General features: G+C 59.3%; 1 protein-coding gene and 1 pseudogene across 2 annotated transcripts; one reads left to right on the top strand and one right to left on the bottom strand.

The window, feature by feature from the left end:
• Positions 1–6,336: 6,336 nt before the first annotated feature.
• On the bottom strand, positions 6,337–7,218 carry LOC144734431 (histone H3-like). The gene is made up of 2 exons (XM_078616623.1): positions 7,180–7,218; positions 6,337–6,883 (listed from the first exon to the last, which is right to left on the bottom strand). The coding sequence occupies exons 1-2, from the start codon at positions 7,216–7,218 to the stop codon at positions 6,587–6,589; spliced, it is 336 nt and encodes a 111-aa protein (XP_078472749.1). The 3' UTR covers positions 6,337–6,586.
• Positions 7,219–9,058: 1,840 nt separating this feature from the next.
• LOC144735712 (histone H1 pseudogene) lies at positions 9,059–10,504 on the top strand (annotated as a pseudogene). Its single transcript, XR_013588678.1, has one exon. The product of XR_013588678.1 is annotated as a histone H1 pseudogene (transcript).
• Positions 10,505–16,013: the final 5,509 nt, after the last annotated feature.

Below are 16,013 nucleotides of genomic sequence, written 5' to 3'. Positions count from 1 at the left end.
CCGTCCCATCCTGTACCTGTGACAACACCGCGCCTAGCCCGCTGCTTCAGGCGTCGGTGTCCAAAATAAAATCGGTGGTAAAATCGGGGAAAGCGAGGGTGGGGGCGTGGGTGAGGTGATCTTTGAGAGTGGTGAAGGCCGTCTGGCAGGCCCCCGTCCACTGATAGGGGTGCTTAGGGGAGGTGAGTTGGGTGAGAGGGCGTGCAATCTCGCTGAATCCCTTTACAAATCGACGATAATAGGTGGCGAGCCCCAAAAATGATCTGATCTCCGTCAGATTCCTTGGCCGTGGCCACTCCACTACGGCGCGTACCTTCTCCGGATCGGTGTGCACGCCTGCCTCGCTGACGCGATGCCCGAGGTACCCCACCTCGCGTTGTGCGATGTAACACTTACGTGGCTTGAGCTTGAGATGAGCCGCTCGCAGTCGCTGGAACACCTCTCGAAGCCTGGACCAATGCTCAGACAAAGATCTACTGAACACTATCACATCGTCCAAGTAAATCAGGCACTGTTCCCATTGCAAGCCCCGCATCACCAACTCCATCAGCCGCTGGAACGTCGCTGGCGCATTGGTGATTCCGAACGGGAGTACTCGAAACTCGAATAGCCCCATCGGGGTGGTGAATGCGGTTTTCGGCCGATCCTACTCCGCCATCTCCACCTGCCAGTACCCGGACGCGAGATCGAGGGTCGAAAAATATCGCGCTCCGGCGAGGCTGTCGAAGGTGTCGTCGATGCGGGGTATAGGGAAGGCATCGCCGAGCGTGACTGCATTTAGTTTACGGTAATCGACGCAGAACCGGGTTGACCCATCCATTTTCGTTACTAGTACCACTGGGGCTGACCAGGGGCTCGCCGAGGGCTGAATTATGTTATCGCGAAGCATGTCCCCAACTGCCTCTTTGATTTGGGCGCGTTCGGGTGCGTGCACTCGGTACGCAGGGAGTTTGATGGGTCGGGCTGCACCGGTGTCAATTTGGTGCTTAACAAGATCGGTCCGACCCACGTCCGAGTCGTGTTCACTGAATACGTCGGCATACTCCCGCAGTAACTCGCGCAGCCGATCGGCCTCTCCCTTAGGTAAATCCGCCCATGGTACATGTAACGCGTCGAGCAGGGGAATGACCTCGGCTCGGGGAGTCGGGCCGACTCGCCAGGCCAGGTCCTGGTCACTCTCAGGACGACCGGTGTCCTCAGCCCAGAGTGTGAACACCGAGTCGTTAGAGTGGCGTGCGTGCAGGGGGTGTACGGTGGCTATCGGGGTGCGCCGCCGCAGAATCGCTGGGGTACTGTGGGGGTTAAACATCCGCATAAACAATCGGTCCCCATCTGCGTTTACCAACGTGGTGGATCCCACGACCCCATACCGTTTTGCCAACTCCGGGTGAGGAGTTAGCATTACCTCTCCTGATGGTCGGAGCACGGGGTCGGTAGGGGATGTTGCCACCGGCACCAGCATCTCGGTGAGTGGGCCGATGGTGACTGCCGTCGCCAGGATAGCGGCCACAGGTGCGAAGCGGGGGCACGTTGGTTCTCGTCCCAGGAACGGTATCTGCTCGCCGTTGCTCTCCATGGTGGCGCATCGCTGGCGGGGTTGCACGTTGAGTCCCAGCTGTTCTAAGAGGTCGGTACCTGCGATACACTCGTGACACAACGCACTCGACACGTAGAACTCCTGGGTGCACACCTGACTGCCTATGCGGACCTCTAGGGTGGCTCTCCCCAGCAGCCCCATTCCGGCTCCGCTCGCCGTGTGCAGCGCGCGGTCCGGTGCCTGCAGGTGACGCACGTCGACCCCGATCGCGCTGCAGTGCTCTGCGCTCACGAGCGAGGCCACCGCCCCTGTGTCCAGCAGGATTCGGGTACGGACTCCGTTTACCTCCCCTTCCACCAGCGACGTGGCCCCCGTGACCCCCGCCACCAGCTCCCGCAGCCAGTCGCCAGGAGTCACCGTTTCCGTGGGCGTTGTTGCTGGAACCTGTGTGGAGATCACTCGCTCGCCATTTTTCTCATTATCGTTTATTTGTATCGGGACCGCGTCGATTGCACCCCTAGTTGGTCCGCTTTCTAGGGGGCGTTGGAGTTTAACCCCCGCGTCTGCCTAGCTCGGGTGATTTCAGGACAGTCTCTCACTAGATGCCCTCGGCGGTCGCACATATAACATGCCCGGGGAGGGGGGGGGGGCTCCGTAGCGGGTCCCCTGCCCACTCCCTCTACCTCCCCCAGTACGCAGTTGTCCCACATCGGACTCTAATTGGGCTACCCTCCCGGCCAGCCCCCCTACGGTCGAGCGTAGTTCTCAGACTGGAGGGTCTTCATATTTTTATTCGCTTCCTCGCGTACCTGGGTTACCCTTTCCCCTACTTGGGTTACCTTACCGTCCATTCGGTCTACTCGGCCAGCAATATCTCCCATGCCGGTCTGTAACCCAGCTACCCAACCCGGGGTTGTCTCGCGGGGTCTCTGGGCCTCTCTTGCCCGTCTCCCTATGGGGCTGGCGGGCTCATTTTCATCCTCCTCCTCGTCAGGGATCAGGCTCGCCACGGTGTAATCCTGTCCCGACCCCTGAGTAGCTTGTCTGCAGCTAGCGCGTCAATGACCTCCTTCGAGAACTCTGGACGGGCGATCCGGGTTAGTGATCGTACGTCCTTAGCGTAGTCTCGGAAGTCTTCGCCAGTTTGGCGTCGGCGCGCCTCTAAGGCCGTCTTCACCCGTATCGCGTTGCGCGCGCCGAAACGCAGGTCTAATCTACGCATTAGTTCTTCTAGTTGGGTTTGCGCGCTTTCGGGTAGTGCCTCTACAAAGTCGGCTGCCCGCCCATCTAAGTTTAACGTAAGATGTCGCAACGCCTGCGCGTCCGACCAGCCATTAAGCTCTTTAGCCCCTATGATATTACGGGAAAACGCTTTCCATGTAGGGGTCCCCTGGCCGGTGAACACATGCCTTACCTTTGCGTGGAGTAGCGCGCCACCTTCCCGTGAAGATGTGAGGGTTCGTACGACTTCTGACACCATGTTGTTGGGGCAGCTGGTCCCCGAAGTCCCTCCCTGCTCCGTGCTTATGGCAGGGGCTCCGCCGTGCGTCGACCCCTCGCTGCTCTGCGAGAAGCTGCTGCTGTCGCTGGGCTCATCGCCCAACGGCTCCCCTCCCTGGTCCGTCCCTCCGCGAGCTCGTGTGAGCGGCATAGCTCGCCGCACGCCCTCGTTCACCTGCGGACGCTGCGTTGTCTCTCCACGGAGCACGCGCTATTAAACAGGGGTCAGGGGTCGGAGAGCGAACGACGCTGCCCTCACACTGCGCGAGTCCCGGCGGCGACAGACGGAGCGGGTGCCTGCGGACGCACCGACCCCTTCCCCCACACTACGAGCGCACACACCTGCACACACGCGACACCCACTCGTGTGCCGCTCTACGCAGCGCTCACTTACGTGGTGAACCACGGTGTACACAGGCGCACCCACACGTACCCACTGCTCGACAAGATCACGCGAGGCCACGCTTCACTATTAATGATTTATTATTCGCTACCTGGTAACTAATGTTGAATCAGTGAGTCGACGAGGCTGGCCTATTCCACTAAACCTGTACCTATTCCTTATCTATCGGCTATTATCCTACTACACCTTCTTACTCCCCGTTAGATGCCCACGGCGGTTCGTCGATCCCGTACTCGCAGCGTGCCTCGATGCGTCTCACGGACGTTCGGGTCGCTGGACTGGAGAGCGTCCTGTCGCCTGGCGCTGGAGAGAAGAGCCTGATTTCCCCTTTGCGCCCCCCTATTTATCCTCCCTACCTCAAAAGGATGCTGCGCTGAACAATGAGCTCGCGCACCTCCAGCACGCGCACGGCGGTTCCTGGCGCTTTTGATCTGCTAAACAGTGAGCGGCGTGCGCGGCGTGAATCCTAATTAATCCCTTACCCTTTCTAACAATGGGGCCTGCGCGCTCAAGCGTAATGATCCCAACCCTCCATGACTATGCGCAAGAGCCCCGGCGGTCCCGCTACTCATGCTGTCCCGTCCCTCCCCTGCTTGCCCCGTCGACACGTGGGTGGTGTGTGTGGGGGATGCGCTTCAACCGCGGTGGCCGAATGCCCCTTGCCGCGGCCATGCCATCTTAAGGCAGGTCGCAGCGCCGCGGTGCAACGTAGCGTCGGGGGAGGCCGTCCAATTCCCTGATCGCCGGAAACCGTGAGAGTTAATCCCGATAAGGGTTTCTCGGATAAAAACCGGTCGATCAGGTGACCTTCCCTTCCAGCTCTATGGGGGGGCAAATGCGTGCAGGTGTGTTCATGTGAGGTGAGGTGAGGGGGACGAGGGGTTGGCTCCGTTGCTTGGTGGTGGCGAGGTTGGGGCGCCTGCTGAACGGCTTCGTGGTGGCGGCATCACACCTCTAAGGCCGTCTTTGCCTGTATCGCGTTGCGCGTGCCGAAACGCCGATCTAATCTACGCATTAGTTCCTCTAGTTGGGTTTGCGCGCTTTCGGGTAGTGCCTCTACAAAGTCGGCTGCCCGCCCCTCCAGGTTCAACGTAAGATGTCGTAACGCCTGCGCGTCCGACCAGCCATTAAGCTCTTTAGCCCCTATGATATTGCGGGAAAACGCTTTCCATGTAGGGGTCCCCTGGCCGGTGAACACATGCCTTACCTTTGCGTGGAGTAACGCGCTACCTTCCCGTGAAGATGTGAGGGTTCGTACGACTTCTGACACCAATGTGTGGGGGCCGTTGGCCCCCGGGGTCTCTCCCGCCATCATCCCCTATTCCGTTTATGTTACCCCACCTCCCTAATACCCGCTAGGGTTTCGCCGGCCATCGAACGCGACGCCCCTACCCATACGGCTTCACGCAGCGCTCCCACGCCGCAAGCATACGTGCGCACGGCATCATCAATCAAACGCCATACTCCCCCTCTTTACGCCGCTACATACAGCGCTCGCACGCTGCGAGCTTGCGCCCGTCTACAGCCCTGTGCGGCACTCGCCTCCACGCCCAATAACCACGTTACCAATGCGCACCCGTATCCGACACGTAGCGAACGTACGCGCACTCACGCACACAGCTCCCCGCGGCACTCACTCACCACGGAGCACTCACGTTGTGATCGCGCACCTGTATCATACACGTAGTGAACACACGCGCACCCGCACGCGCAGCTCCGCACCGCGCTCACTCACGTGGCGAACCACTGTGTACGCAGGACCACACACGTGCACACCTCTCCATGAGATCACACGAGGCCACGATTCGCTTTTAATTATTTATTGTCCGCTACCTGGAACTAGGTGTTAAATCAGTGAGTCGACGAGTCTGGCCCACGCTGATACCTTTATGCCTATTCCCGATTTATCTGCTATGATTATAATTCACCTCCTTACTCACTGTTAGGTGCTCACGGCGGTCCATTGATCCCCTGCTCGCAGCGTACCTCGGTGCGTCCCACGGACGTCCTGGTCGCTGGGCTGGAGCTGCGTCTTGTCGCCTCGCGCTGGAGTGAGAGCCCGATTTCCCCTTTGCGCCCCCTGTTTATCCTCCCTACATCAAAGGCTCCGAGCGGGATGGTGGCCCACAGCTTTTCCTTAACAATGGGCTCGCGCCCTCTAGCACGCGCACCGCGGTTCCGGGCGCCTGTGATATGCTAATCAATGTGCGGCGTTGCGCAGCGCAAATTACAATCCATCCCTTTCTCACGCAGGCCCCCATTATTGAAGTTCATGCGGCGGTATCCATCACAAAGGCCCGTCGTGGGAATCTGTGCACGGCTCCCCGCACGCCTCCCCTCTCCCGATCTATTCATACCTTCAGCTTAATCATTTACCCTCTCCAACAATTGTGCCTGCGCGCTCAAGCGCAACCATCCCAACATTCCGTGACTATGCGAGAGCCGCCGCATTCCTGCTAATTATGCTGTCCCGTCCCTGCTTGCCTCGTCGACACTTGGGGGTGGGTGTGGGGGGTGCGCCTCAACCGCGGTGGCCGAATGCCCCTCGCCGCAACCATACCATCTTAAGGTCGGTCGCAGCACCGCAACGTAGCGTCAGGGGAGGTCATCCAACTCCCTGATCGCCGTAAACCGTGAGAGTTAATCCCGATAAGGGTTTCTCGGATAAAAACCGGTCGATCAGGTGTCATCCCCTTCCAGCTCTATGGGGGGGGGAAATGCGTGCGGGTGTGTTCATGTGAGGTGAGGGGGACGAGGGGTCGGCTCCGTCCCTTGGTGGTGGCGAGGTCGGGGATGGGGCGCCTGCTGAACGGCTTCGTGGCGGCGGCATCACACAACATCAACCAATATCTTTGGGTTTAATAGTTAATATATTTCACCAAAATCACCCTTTTGTTGTAGATTATGTAAACATGGTTTCACAACGCTTATATACAACACCAACGTGTGATGTTGAAAAATGAGCGGCGGGGTATATAAAATGAACTTCATTGTCGCTTACGCCTGACGACTCGTGAGAGCCGTGACCAGCAAACGAAGGTTTCCGGCACCCGAACTTTGAAGGACACACATGGAAGCTTTTTCATGCGTAAGTGGTGGCTCTGAAAAGAGCCTTTGTGTTGTGCTTTGAAGGCCGAGCTGGGCGTTCAAGCGCGCTCGCCACGAATGCGGCGGGCGAGCTGAATGTCCTTGGGCATGATGGTGACGCGCTTGGCGTGGATGGCGCACAGGTTGGTGTCCTCGAAGAGCGCGACAAGGTACGCTTCGCTGGCCTCCTGCAGAGCCATGACAGCGGAGCTCTGGAAGGGCAGGTCGGTCTTGAAGTCCTGCGCGATCTCCCTGACGAGGCGCTGGAAGGGCAGTTTGCGGATGAGCAGCTCGGTGGACTTCTGGTAGCGGCGGATCTCGCGCAGAGCGACAGTGCCGGGCCTGTAGCGGTGAGGCTGCTATGCGAACCGCTGCTGAGTTCCTCCCCATGGTGTGGGAGCCGTCGCTCGAGGATTCCCCTCCCCCGCGGGTCCGCGTAGTAGGCATGGTTAATTACGTACGAGCACACCCACACACAGCTCTGCGCGGCACTCACTCAACACTGACCACTCACGTTAGGATCGCGCACCTGTATTATACACGTCGTGAACGTGCGCGCACACACACATACAGCTCCACACGCGATACCCACTCTTGCGCCGCTCTGCGCCGCGCTCGCTGCCCGCTGGCCGCTCACGTTATGATCGCGCACCTGGGGTACACCGATTACGCACACCGCGAGCTTACGCATACACAGTACCACACGCGTTCACACTTATAACACGAGATCACACGAGGCCACGATCAGCTATTAATGATTTATTGTCTACTACCTGGGACTAGATGTTAAATTAGTGAGTCGACGAGGCTGGCATACGCTGATACCTCTGAATCTATTCTCTATCTATCGGCTATGATCCTACTTTTACCTCCTTACTCACCGTTAAGTGTCCACGGCGGTCCGCTGATCCTTGTGCTAACAGCGTACCTCGGCGCGTCGCACGGACGTCCGGGTCGCTGGCTGGAGCTGCGTCTGGTCGCCTGGCGCTGGAGTAAGAGAGAGCCCGATTTCCCCTTTGCGCCCACTATTTATCCTCCCTACCTCAAAGGGATGCGGCTCTGAACAATGGGCTTGTGGGGGTTGCTAGCCCCCGAGTTCCCTCCCACGGTACCCCTAACGGCCGGGTTAACCTCATTACTCGCCCCCTCGCTGCTAGGCGAACCGCTGCTGGGTTCTTCACCCATGGGGTGAGAGCCGTCGTTCGAGGATTCCCCTCCCCCACGGGTCCGCGTAGTAGGCATGGTTAATTACGTACGCGCACACCCACGCACAGCTCTGCGCGGCACTCACTCAACCCTGACCACTCACGTTAGGATCGCGCACCTGTATTATACACGTCGTGAACGTGCGCGCACACGCACATACAGCTCCACACGCGATACCCACTCTTGAGCCGCTCTGTGCCGCGCTCGCCGCTCACGTTATGATCGCGCACCTGGGGTACGCCGATTACGCACGCCGCAAGCTTACGCATACACAGTACCACACGCGTTCACACTTATAACACGAGATCACACGAGGCCACGATCAGCTATTAATGATTTATTATCCGCTACCTGGAACTAGATGTTAAATCAGTGAGTCGACGAGGCTGGCCTACGCTGATACCTCTGAATCTATTCTCTATTTATCGGCTATGATCCTACTTTTACCTCCTTACTCACCGTTAAATGTCCACGGCGGTTCGTTGATCCCGTACTCGCAGCGTGCCTCGATGCGTCTCACGGACGTTCGGGTCGCTGGACTGGAGAGCGTCCTGTCGCCTGGCTCTGGAGAGAAGAGAGAGCCCGATTTCCCCTTTGCGCCCACTATTTATCCTCCCTACCTCAAAGGGATGTGGCTCTGAACAATGGGCTCGCGCCCCTCTGGCACGCGCACCGCGGTTCCGGGCGCCTGTGATATGCTAATTAATGCTCAACCTGCGCGGCGCAAATTCCAATCAATCCGCTTTTGATATGCTAATTAATGCTCAACCTGCGCGGCGCAAATTCCAATCAATCCCTTTTCTCACGCAGGCCCCCTCATTATCGCAGTTTATGCGGCGGCGTCCGTCACAAAGGAGCGCCGTGGGAATTTGTGCACAGCTCCCCGCGTGACTCCGCTCTCCCGATTACTCATACCAACAGCCTTATCCTTTAACTCCCCTAACAATGGTGCCTGCATGCCCGAGCGTAATTATGCCGTCCCTCCGCTCCCTGTGCGGGGGTGCCTGATTATGCAATTCAGATGCGCTGCGTGTTTTCTAATGATGCTCCTCCATCACAATGCTTATTCCCTCTGCCTGCCCCGTCGATACTTGCGTGTGTAGGGTGTGTGGGATGCGTTTCACTCGCGGTGGAAGAGTGGCCCCTCGCTGCGACCTTGCAATCTTAAGGCCGGTCGCAGCGCCGTGGTGCAAGGTAGCGTCGGGGGAGGTCGTCCAATTCCCTGGTCGCCGGAAACCGTGAAAGTTTAATCCCGGTAAGGGCTTCTCGGATAAAAACCGGTCGGCCAGGTGACCTACCCTAGGAGCTCTATGGGCCTGGAGGACGCTCGGTTTGAATTCGTGAGAGCGCTGATTTCGATTTCAAAGAGGCGAGGCGATAAAAGCGACGTTTTGAGATGGCGGAAACTGCTCCTGCTCAACCACCCGCTGCGGCTACTTCAGCGCCTAAAAGCCCCAAGAAGAAGCGCGCCGCTCCAAAGTCCAAGAAGGTCGGCCCCAGCGTGTCCGAGCTCATCCTCAAGGCTCTGGCCAGCAGCAAGGAGAGGAACGGCGTGTCTCTTCCTGCACTCAAAAAGTCGCTTGCTGCCGGAGGATACGACGTGGAGAAGAACAATGCCCGCGTGAAGTTGGCCATGAAGAAGCTCGTGGCCAAAGACGCCGTGGCGCAAGTGAAGGGCAGCGGTGCATCTGGCTCTTTCACACTCAACAAGGAAAAGGCTGCCGCAAAGGCGAAGCCCAAGTCGTCAACATCAAAGCCCGCAGCTAAAAAGCCCGCGGCAGCCAAGAAGGTGAAGAAGCCCGCGGCAGCCAAGAAGACCGCGCCCAAGAAGTCTCCCAAGAAAGCAAAGAAGCCCGCGGCTGCCAAGTCGGCCAAGAGCCCCAAAAAGGTGAAGTCGGCTGTTAAGCCCAAGAAGGTGGCGAAGAGCCCAGCCAAGCCCAAGGCTGCGAAGCCCAAGGTCGCTAAGCCCAAGACCGTCAAGGCCAAGGCCGCCAAACCCAAGGTGGCCAAGCCCAAGAAGGCCGCGGCCAAGCCCAAGAAGACTGCGCCAAAGAAGTGAATCCGATCGGACGATGCTCGATTCACTCCACCTCAACGGCTCTTTTCAGAGCCACCCACTTAGTTAAAAAAGTGAACCAGGTGCTGCTGCGCTTCAATTAGTTCATCGTTAACACATGGCAGTGTATTACGTTGCTGTTGAATGCGTGCCATATTCTGTAAGTCAAACCCATTTACGGCGTGGCGATGGTTGCTCGCCTTGACTCGGCCCTGATCAAGGAGCTCGACGCTTGGTGCAGTTCAATCGTGAGGATTTGTGTAGATTGGATAAGTTTCGTACATTCGCCAAATTAACTGTATAACATTTTACCCACTCGATGTGTTTTAAGCATTGATGTGATGGGAGTAATCGAGCCCGAAAGCAGTAATCATAAACACAGGCGGGGCGGGTGGCAGCTCCCTCACTCGAACTGGGTGCAGAGTAATGTCAGCGACGTCAGCATTCTCGCTGGCGATTCTAATCTAAATCCAGATTCAAATCGATGCATTCTTGACGAACCTCCAATTTTGATTATGTGTTGCACCTCTTCATTCCGTCATCATGTTACTGGTGCCAAATATGGAATTTAGTCTAAAAATGTATTGATTACAGACAGCTTTACTCAATTTGCCTTCATTCGCTCGTTCTCGCCTTTTCACTTTGTTTTTGTTTTGTAAACATTGCGGTGCACCATCTAAACTTCTCTATTAAAATAAATGTCTTTCTTACTTTGGGAGAACTAGTTGGTGACGTTCACTCAACTATTGTGTTGGAAGCCGTTTAGCTTCACACGATTATAATGTTAGTTCTGTGGAGGTCGCTAGCCCCCGAGGTCCCTCCCGCCTCCATCCCCTATTTCGTTTACGTTACCCCACCTCCCTATTACCCGCTACGGTTTCGCCGGCATTCGAACGCGACGCCCCTACTGTTACAGCCTCACGCCGCGCTCCCACGCTGCGAGCATACGTGCGCACATCATCATCAATCAAACGCCGTGCTCGCAGTATAGCCCTGTGCGGCACGTTACCAATGCGCATCCGTATCCGACACGTAACGAACGTATGCGCACTCCCACACACACGCCGCTCCGCGCACTCCAACTCCACTCACGTTATGATCGCGCACCTGTATCACACACGGAGTGAACACACGCGACACCCACTCTCGCACCGCTCTGCGCAGCGCTCCCCCGAGGCGAGCCGCAGCGCTACAGAATCACTGCGTACACACGCGCAACCACACGCTCACACTGCACGACAAGATCACGCGAGACCACGCTTCGCTATTAATGATTTATTACCTGGTAACTAATGTTGAATCAGTGAGTCGACGAGGCTGGCCTATTCCACTAAACCGGTACCTATTCCCTATTTATCGGCTATTATCCTACCTCACCTCCCCACTCACTGTTTGGCGCCCGCGGAGGTTCGCTGCTCTCTGCGCTAACAGCATACCTCGATACGTCGCACGGACGTCCGGGTCGCTGGCTGGAACTGCTGCTGGTCCGCTGGCCTGGAGAGAAGGGCCCCCTTTCCCCTTTGCGCCCCCCTATTTATCCTCCCTACCTCAAAAGGATGCTGCGCTGAACAATGGGCTCGCGCACCTCGAGCACGCGCACGGCGGTTCCGGGCGCTTTTGATATGCTAATTAGTGAGCGGCGTGCGCGGCGTAAATCCTAATTAATCCCTTACCCTTCCTAACAATGGGGCCTGCGCGCTCAAGCGTAATGATCCCAACCCTCCATGACTATGCGCAAGAGCCCCTGCGGTCCCGCTATTCATGCTGTCCCCTCCCTCCGCCTGTCTCGTCGACCCGTGGGGGTGTGTGTGGGGGGAAAATGCGCCTCAGCCGCGGTGGCCGAAAGCCCCATGCCGCGACCACACCATATTAAGGCTGGTCGCAGCGCCGTGGCGCAACGTAGCATGGGGGAGGTCGTCCAATTCCCTGATCGCCGGACACCGTGAGAGTTAACCCCGATAAGGGTTTCTCAGATAAAAACCGGTCGATCAGGTGACCTTCCCTTCCAGCTCTATGGGGGGGGGGGGAAATGCGTGCGGGTGTGTGCTAATGTGGGGGGGGTGATGGGGGGCAGTGCGGTGGGGGAAGCCGGGCGGCTCCCTGGCTCGGCAGAGCGGCCCCGTCGCTGTGGCACCACATAGCCCCCCGGGGTGCCAGTCCCCGTCCCGGGTTGACTGGAGCACCTCGCCTGGGTTGCCCCCACGAGGTATCGCAGCGGGGTCCGCGGGATTCCCCCGGCCCTTGTGGCTGGCCTCGGGGGTGGCGGCTCCGTCTCCTGGGGCTCCGGCGGTGGTCTCCTCCTCCATTCCAACGGCTCCCCTCGGCCTTTGGCACCTGCGGGCTGGGGAACAAACTCAGAGGCGGTGGGGTTTAAGGGTCGCCGTCCTCGTCGCCCCCGGCCCCGCCCGGGGCCACTCGGAGCCCGGGGCTCCGTGGGGCCCATATACTGCGCGAGGCCCCCGGGCACGGGGGGTGTGGGGACCCCGGGGTTTCGGGGTACTTGGACGGCGGGGCTCCCCCCCTCGGGGGCTGCTCGGCGGATGTTGACCACCATCTCCCGGCCCCTCTCTCCTCCCTGAATCAGCACCGTCCATGGTGAGATCTGCCGTCTCACAATCCAGGGTCCTCGCCAGTAGGTGGTCAGCTTCTCCACCTGTTAGGCACCGACGCGGGGAGTGTACAGCCACACCTCGGAGCCCGCAGTGTAGAAAGGGGGCTCCATACGGGGTCGGGCGCCCTGCTCTTGCCGCTGGTGCGCGGCCTCTCCGTGCGGGTAGGCTCGGCCCCTGGCCCCTCGGAGGGTCTCCAGCAAGTGCTCCACGGGGTGGCTCCCTTCCTCCCGTTGCGGCTGGGGGACACCGAACAGCAGATCTGCGGGCAGGCGAGACTCGCGACCAAACATCATTAGGAACGGGGTCTGTCCTGTAGATGTGTGAACGGCGGTGGTGTAGGCGAACAGGGCGTAGGGGAGGTGTTCGTCCCAGTCCTGTTGATTCGCGGCCGCCATGCGTTTAAGCTTCCCGGCCAGAGTCTGGTTCATCCTCTTTACCATCCCGTTCGCCTGGGGGTGATACGCCGTGGTTCGGTCCTTCTGGATCCCGAACTCTCGGCACAGCGCCTGGAATAGTTCGGCCTCGAATTCACTACCCTGGTCGGTAATGACTCGTTCGGGGATCCCGCACTTAAGTACGTAGTTTTCCACGAAGGCCCGGGCCACTACGAGGGCTGTTTTATCCGGGATAGCCACCGCCACGGGGTAGCGGGTGAAGTACTCCACCGCTACGATAATATATCGGTTGCCCCGGTGGGATCGTGGAAACGGCCCCTGCAGGTCGATTCCGACCAACTGATTCGTCCGACTGACTCGGAACGGCCTCAGGGGTACCTGGTACCTCGCCGGTTTTTGCCCACACTGCTGACAGGCCCGGCAGCCCTGCACCCAGGCGGCCACATCTTGCGCCAATTTAGGCCAGAGATACTGGCGACGCAGAGTCTCCCGGGTGCGCCGTTCCCCATCATGGCCCCCGAGCGGGTGGTCGTGTACCAGTCGTAGTAGTTGGGGTCGCACATGGGCGGGGACGCAGATGCACCCCGGCTGCCCAGCGTCGGCCAGTTCCCTCACCACCCCGTTTTCTACACACAACCGGGCATACAAACCGCTCCAGGGCCCTGGTAGTGCATCCTTCTTCTCTCGCAGTGCCGCCTCCACCGCCGCCAGATCCGGATCCCGCTGCTGGGTTTGTCGCAGCTGCTCGTCGTCCAAGCCCGGGAAGGCGCAGCCGACATCCTCTTGGATCCGCCCGGTTGGGGTGGGATGATCCGTCTGTCCCCGGGCTCCTTCTGCAGGGGTTCCTGCGGCGCACACCGCACTCTCTCTCGGGGGGGGGGAGTTTAGTTTCCGCGCGCTCCTTGGGTTCTGCTGCCTGGCGGCAGCGTCCCCCCGTGAAGCACGGGCAGGCGTCTCCCTCCCTCGTCTCAGCGCGCACCGCGGGCCGTCTTGACAAGGCGGCCGCGTTCGCGTGTGTCCGCCCCGCTCGGTACTCGATCTGCAGGTTGTACTCCTGCAGCTGCGCCAGCCATCGAGCCATCTGCCCCCGCGGTTCCTTGAATGTAAGGAGGAACTGCAGTGCATAATGATCGGTGCGCACACGACATCTCCTGCCGTACAAGTACGGTCGGAACTGTTTACACGCGAAAATCACGGCATACAGTTCCTGACGGGTTACGCAATAGTTCAGCTCGGCCCCGCTCAGGGTCCGACTGGCGTTCACGATGACCTGTCGGGGTCGCTGGCGCCCGAAGTACCTCCATGCTCCGTGCGTATGGCAGGGGCCCCGCCGTGCGCCGACCCCTCGCTACTCTGCGAGTAGCTGTTGCCGTCGCTGGGCTCATCGCCCGACGGCTCCCCTCCCTGGTCCGTCCCTCCGCGAGCTCGTGTGAGAGGCATAGCTTGCCGCCCGCTCTCGTTCACCTGCAAACGCTGCGTTGTCTCTCCACGGCTCACGCGCTATTAAACGGGGGTCAGGGGTCGGAGGGCGAACGACGCCGCCCTCACACTACGCGAGTCCCGGCGACGACAGATGGAGCGGGGATCTGCGGGCGCACCGACCCCTTCCCCCACACCACGAGCGCACACACCTGCACACATGCGACACCCACTCGTGCGCCGCTCTACGCAGCGCTCACTCAGGTGGCAAACTACTGTGTACACACGCGCACCCACACACGCCGCTTCGCGCACTCCAACTCAACTCACGTTATGATCGCGCACCTGTATCACGCACGGGGTGGCCGCACGCACACACACGCAGCTCCCCACGCGACACACTGCTCAACAAGATCACGCGAGACCACGCTTCGCTATTAATGATTTATTATCTGCTACTCGCGAATTGATGCTAAGTCAGTGAGTCGACGAGGCTGGCCCACGCTGATACCTTTATGCCTATTCCCGATTTATCTGCTATGATTATAATTCACCTCCTTACTCACTGTTAGGTGTTCACGGCGGTCCGTTGATCCCCTGCTCGCTGCGTACCTCGGTGCGTCACACGGACGTCCGGGTCGCTGGGCTGGAGCTGCGTATCGTCGCCTCGCGCTGGAGTGAGAGAGCCCGATTTCCCCTTTGCGCCCACTATTTATCCTCCCTACCTCAAAGGGTGTCGGCACTGAACAATGGGCTCGCGCCCCTCTGGCACGCGCACCGCGCTTCCGGGCGCCTGTGATATGCTAATCAGTGTGCGGCGTTGCGCTGCGTAAATTCTAATTAATCCCTTTCCCTCCCGAACAATGGTGCCTGCGCGCTCAAGCGTAATTATCCCAACCATCCGTGACTATGCGCAAGAGCCCCTGCGGTCCCGCTACTCATACTGTCCCGTCCCTCCCCTGCTTGCCCCGTCGACACGTGGGTGGTGTGTGTGGGGGATGCGCTTCAACCGCGGTGGCCGAATGCCCCTCGCCGCGGCCATACCATCTTAAGGCAGGTCGCAGCGCCGCGGTGCAACGTAGCGTCGAGGGATGCCGTCCAATTCCCTGATCGCCGGAAACCGTGAGAGTTAATCCCGATAAGGGTTTCTCGGATAAAAACCGGTCGATCAGGTGACCTTCCCTTCCAGCTCTATGGGGGGGGGGGGGAAATGCGTGCGGGTGTGTTCATGTGAGGTGAGGTGAGGTGAGGGGGACGAGTGGTTGGCTCCGTTGCTTGGTGGTGGCGAGGTCAGGGATGGGGCGCCTGCCGAACGGCTTCGTGGCGGCGGCATCACAGACCCGCTCCGTCCCACCCTGCACTTGCGACAGCACCGCGCCCAGCCAACTGCTGCAGGCGTCAGTGTCCAAAATAAAATCGGTGGTGAAATCTGGGAAAGCCAAGGTGGGGGTGTGGGTGAGGTGGTCTTTGAGTGTGGTGAACGCCGTCCTGCAGGCCTCCGACCACTGATAGGGGTTCTTAGGGGAGGTGAGTTGGGTGAGGGGGCGTGCAATCTCACTGAATCCCTTTACAAATCGACGGTAATAAGTGGCGAGTCCCAAGAATGACCTGATCTCCGTCAGGTTCCTCGGCAGCGGCCAATCCACTACGGCACGCACCTTCTCGGGATCGGTGCTCACCCCTGCCTCGCTGACTCGGTGTCCGAGGTACCCCACCTCGCGCTACGCAATGTAACACTTACGCGGCTTGAGCTTGAGATGGGCTGCTCGCAGTCGCTGGAATACTTCCCGCAGCCTGG

Source organism: Lampetra planeri, chromosome 3 (assembly GCF_965212315.1).
Source record: "Lampetra planeri chromosome 3, kcLamPlan1.2.h2, whole genome shotgun sequence".
Taxonomy (NCBI): domain Eukaryota; kingdom Metazoa; phylum Chordata; class Hyperoartia; order Petromyzontiformes; family Petromyzontidae; genus Lampetra; species Lampetra planeri.
The sequence above is the reverse complement of the archived record's forward strand: the minus strand, read 5'-3'. Positions and strand labels throughout refer to the sequence as shown.

Excerpts from the sequence above, each read along its gene's own strand:
- LOC144734431 (XM_078616623.1), bottom strand. The coding sequence starts at position 7,218 with ATGCGTAAGCTCGCGGTGTGCGTAATCGGTGTACCCCAG. Across the intron at positions 6,884-7,179 it reads GCGTAATCGGTGTACCCCAG|CCTCACCGCTACAGGCCCGG; the intron begins GTGCGCGATCAT and ends TTCGCATAGCAG.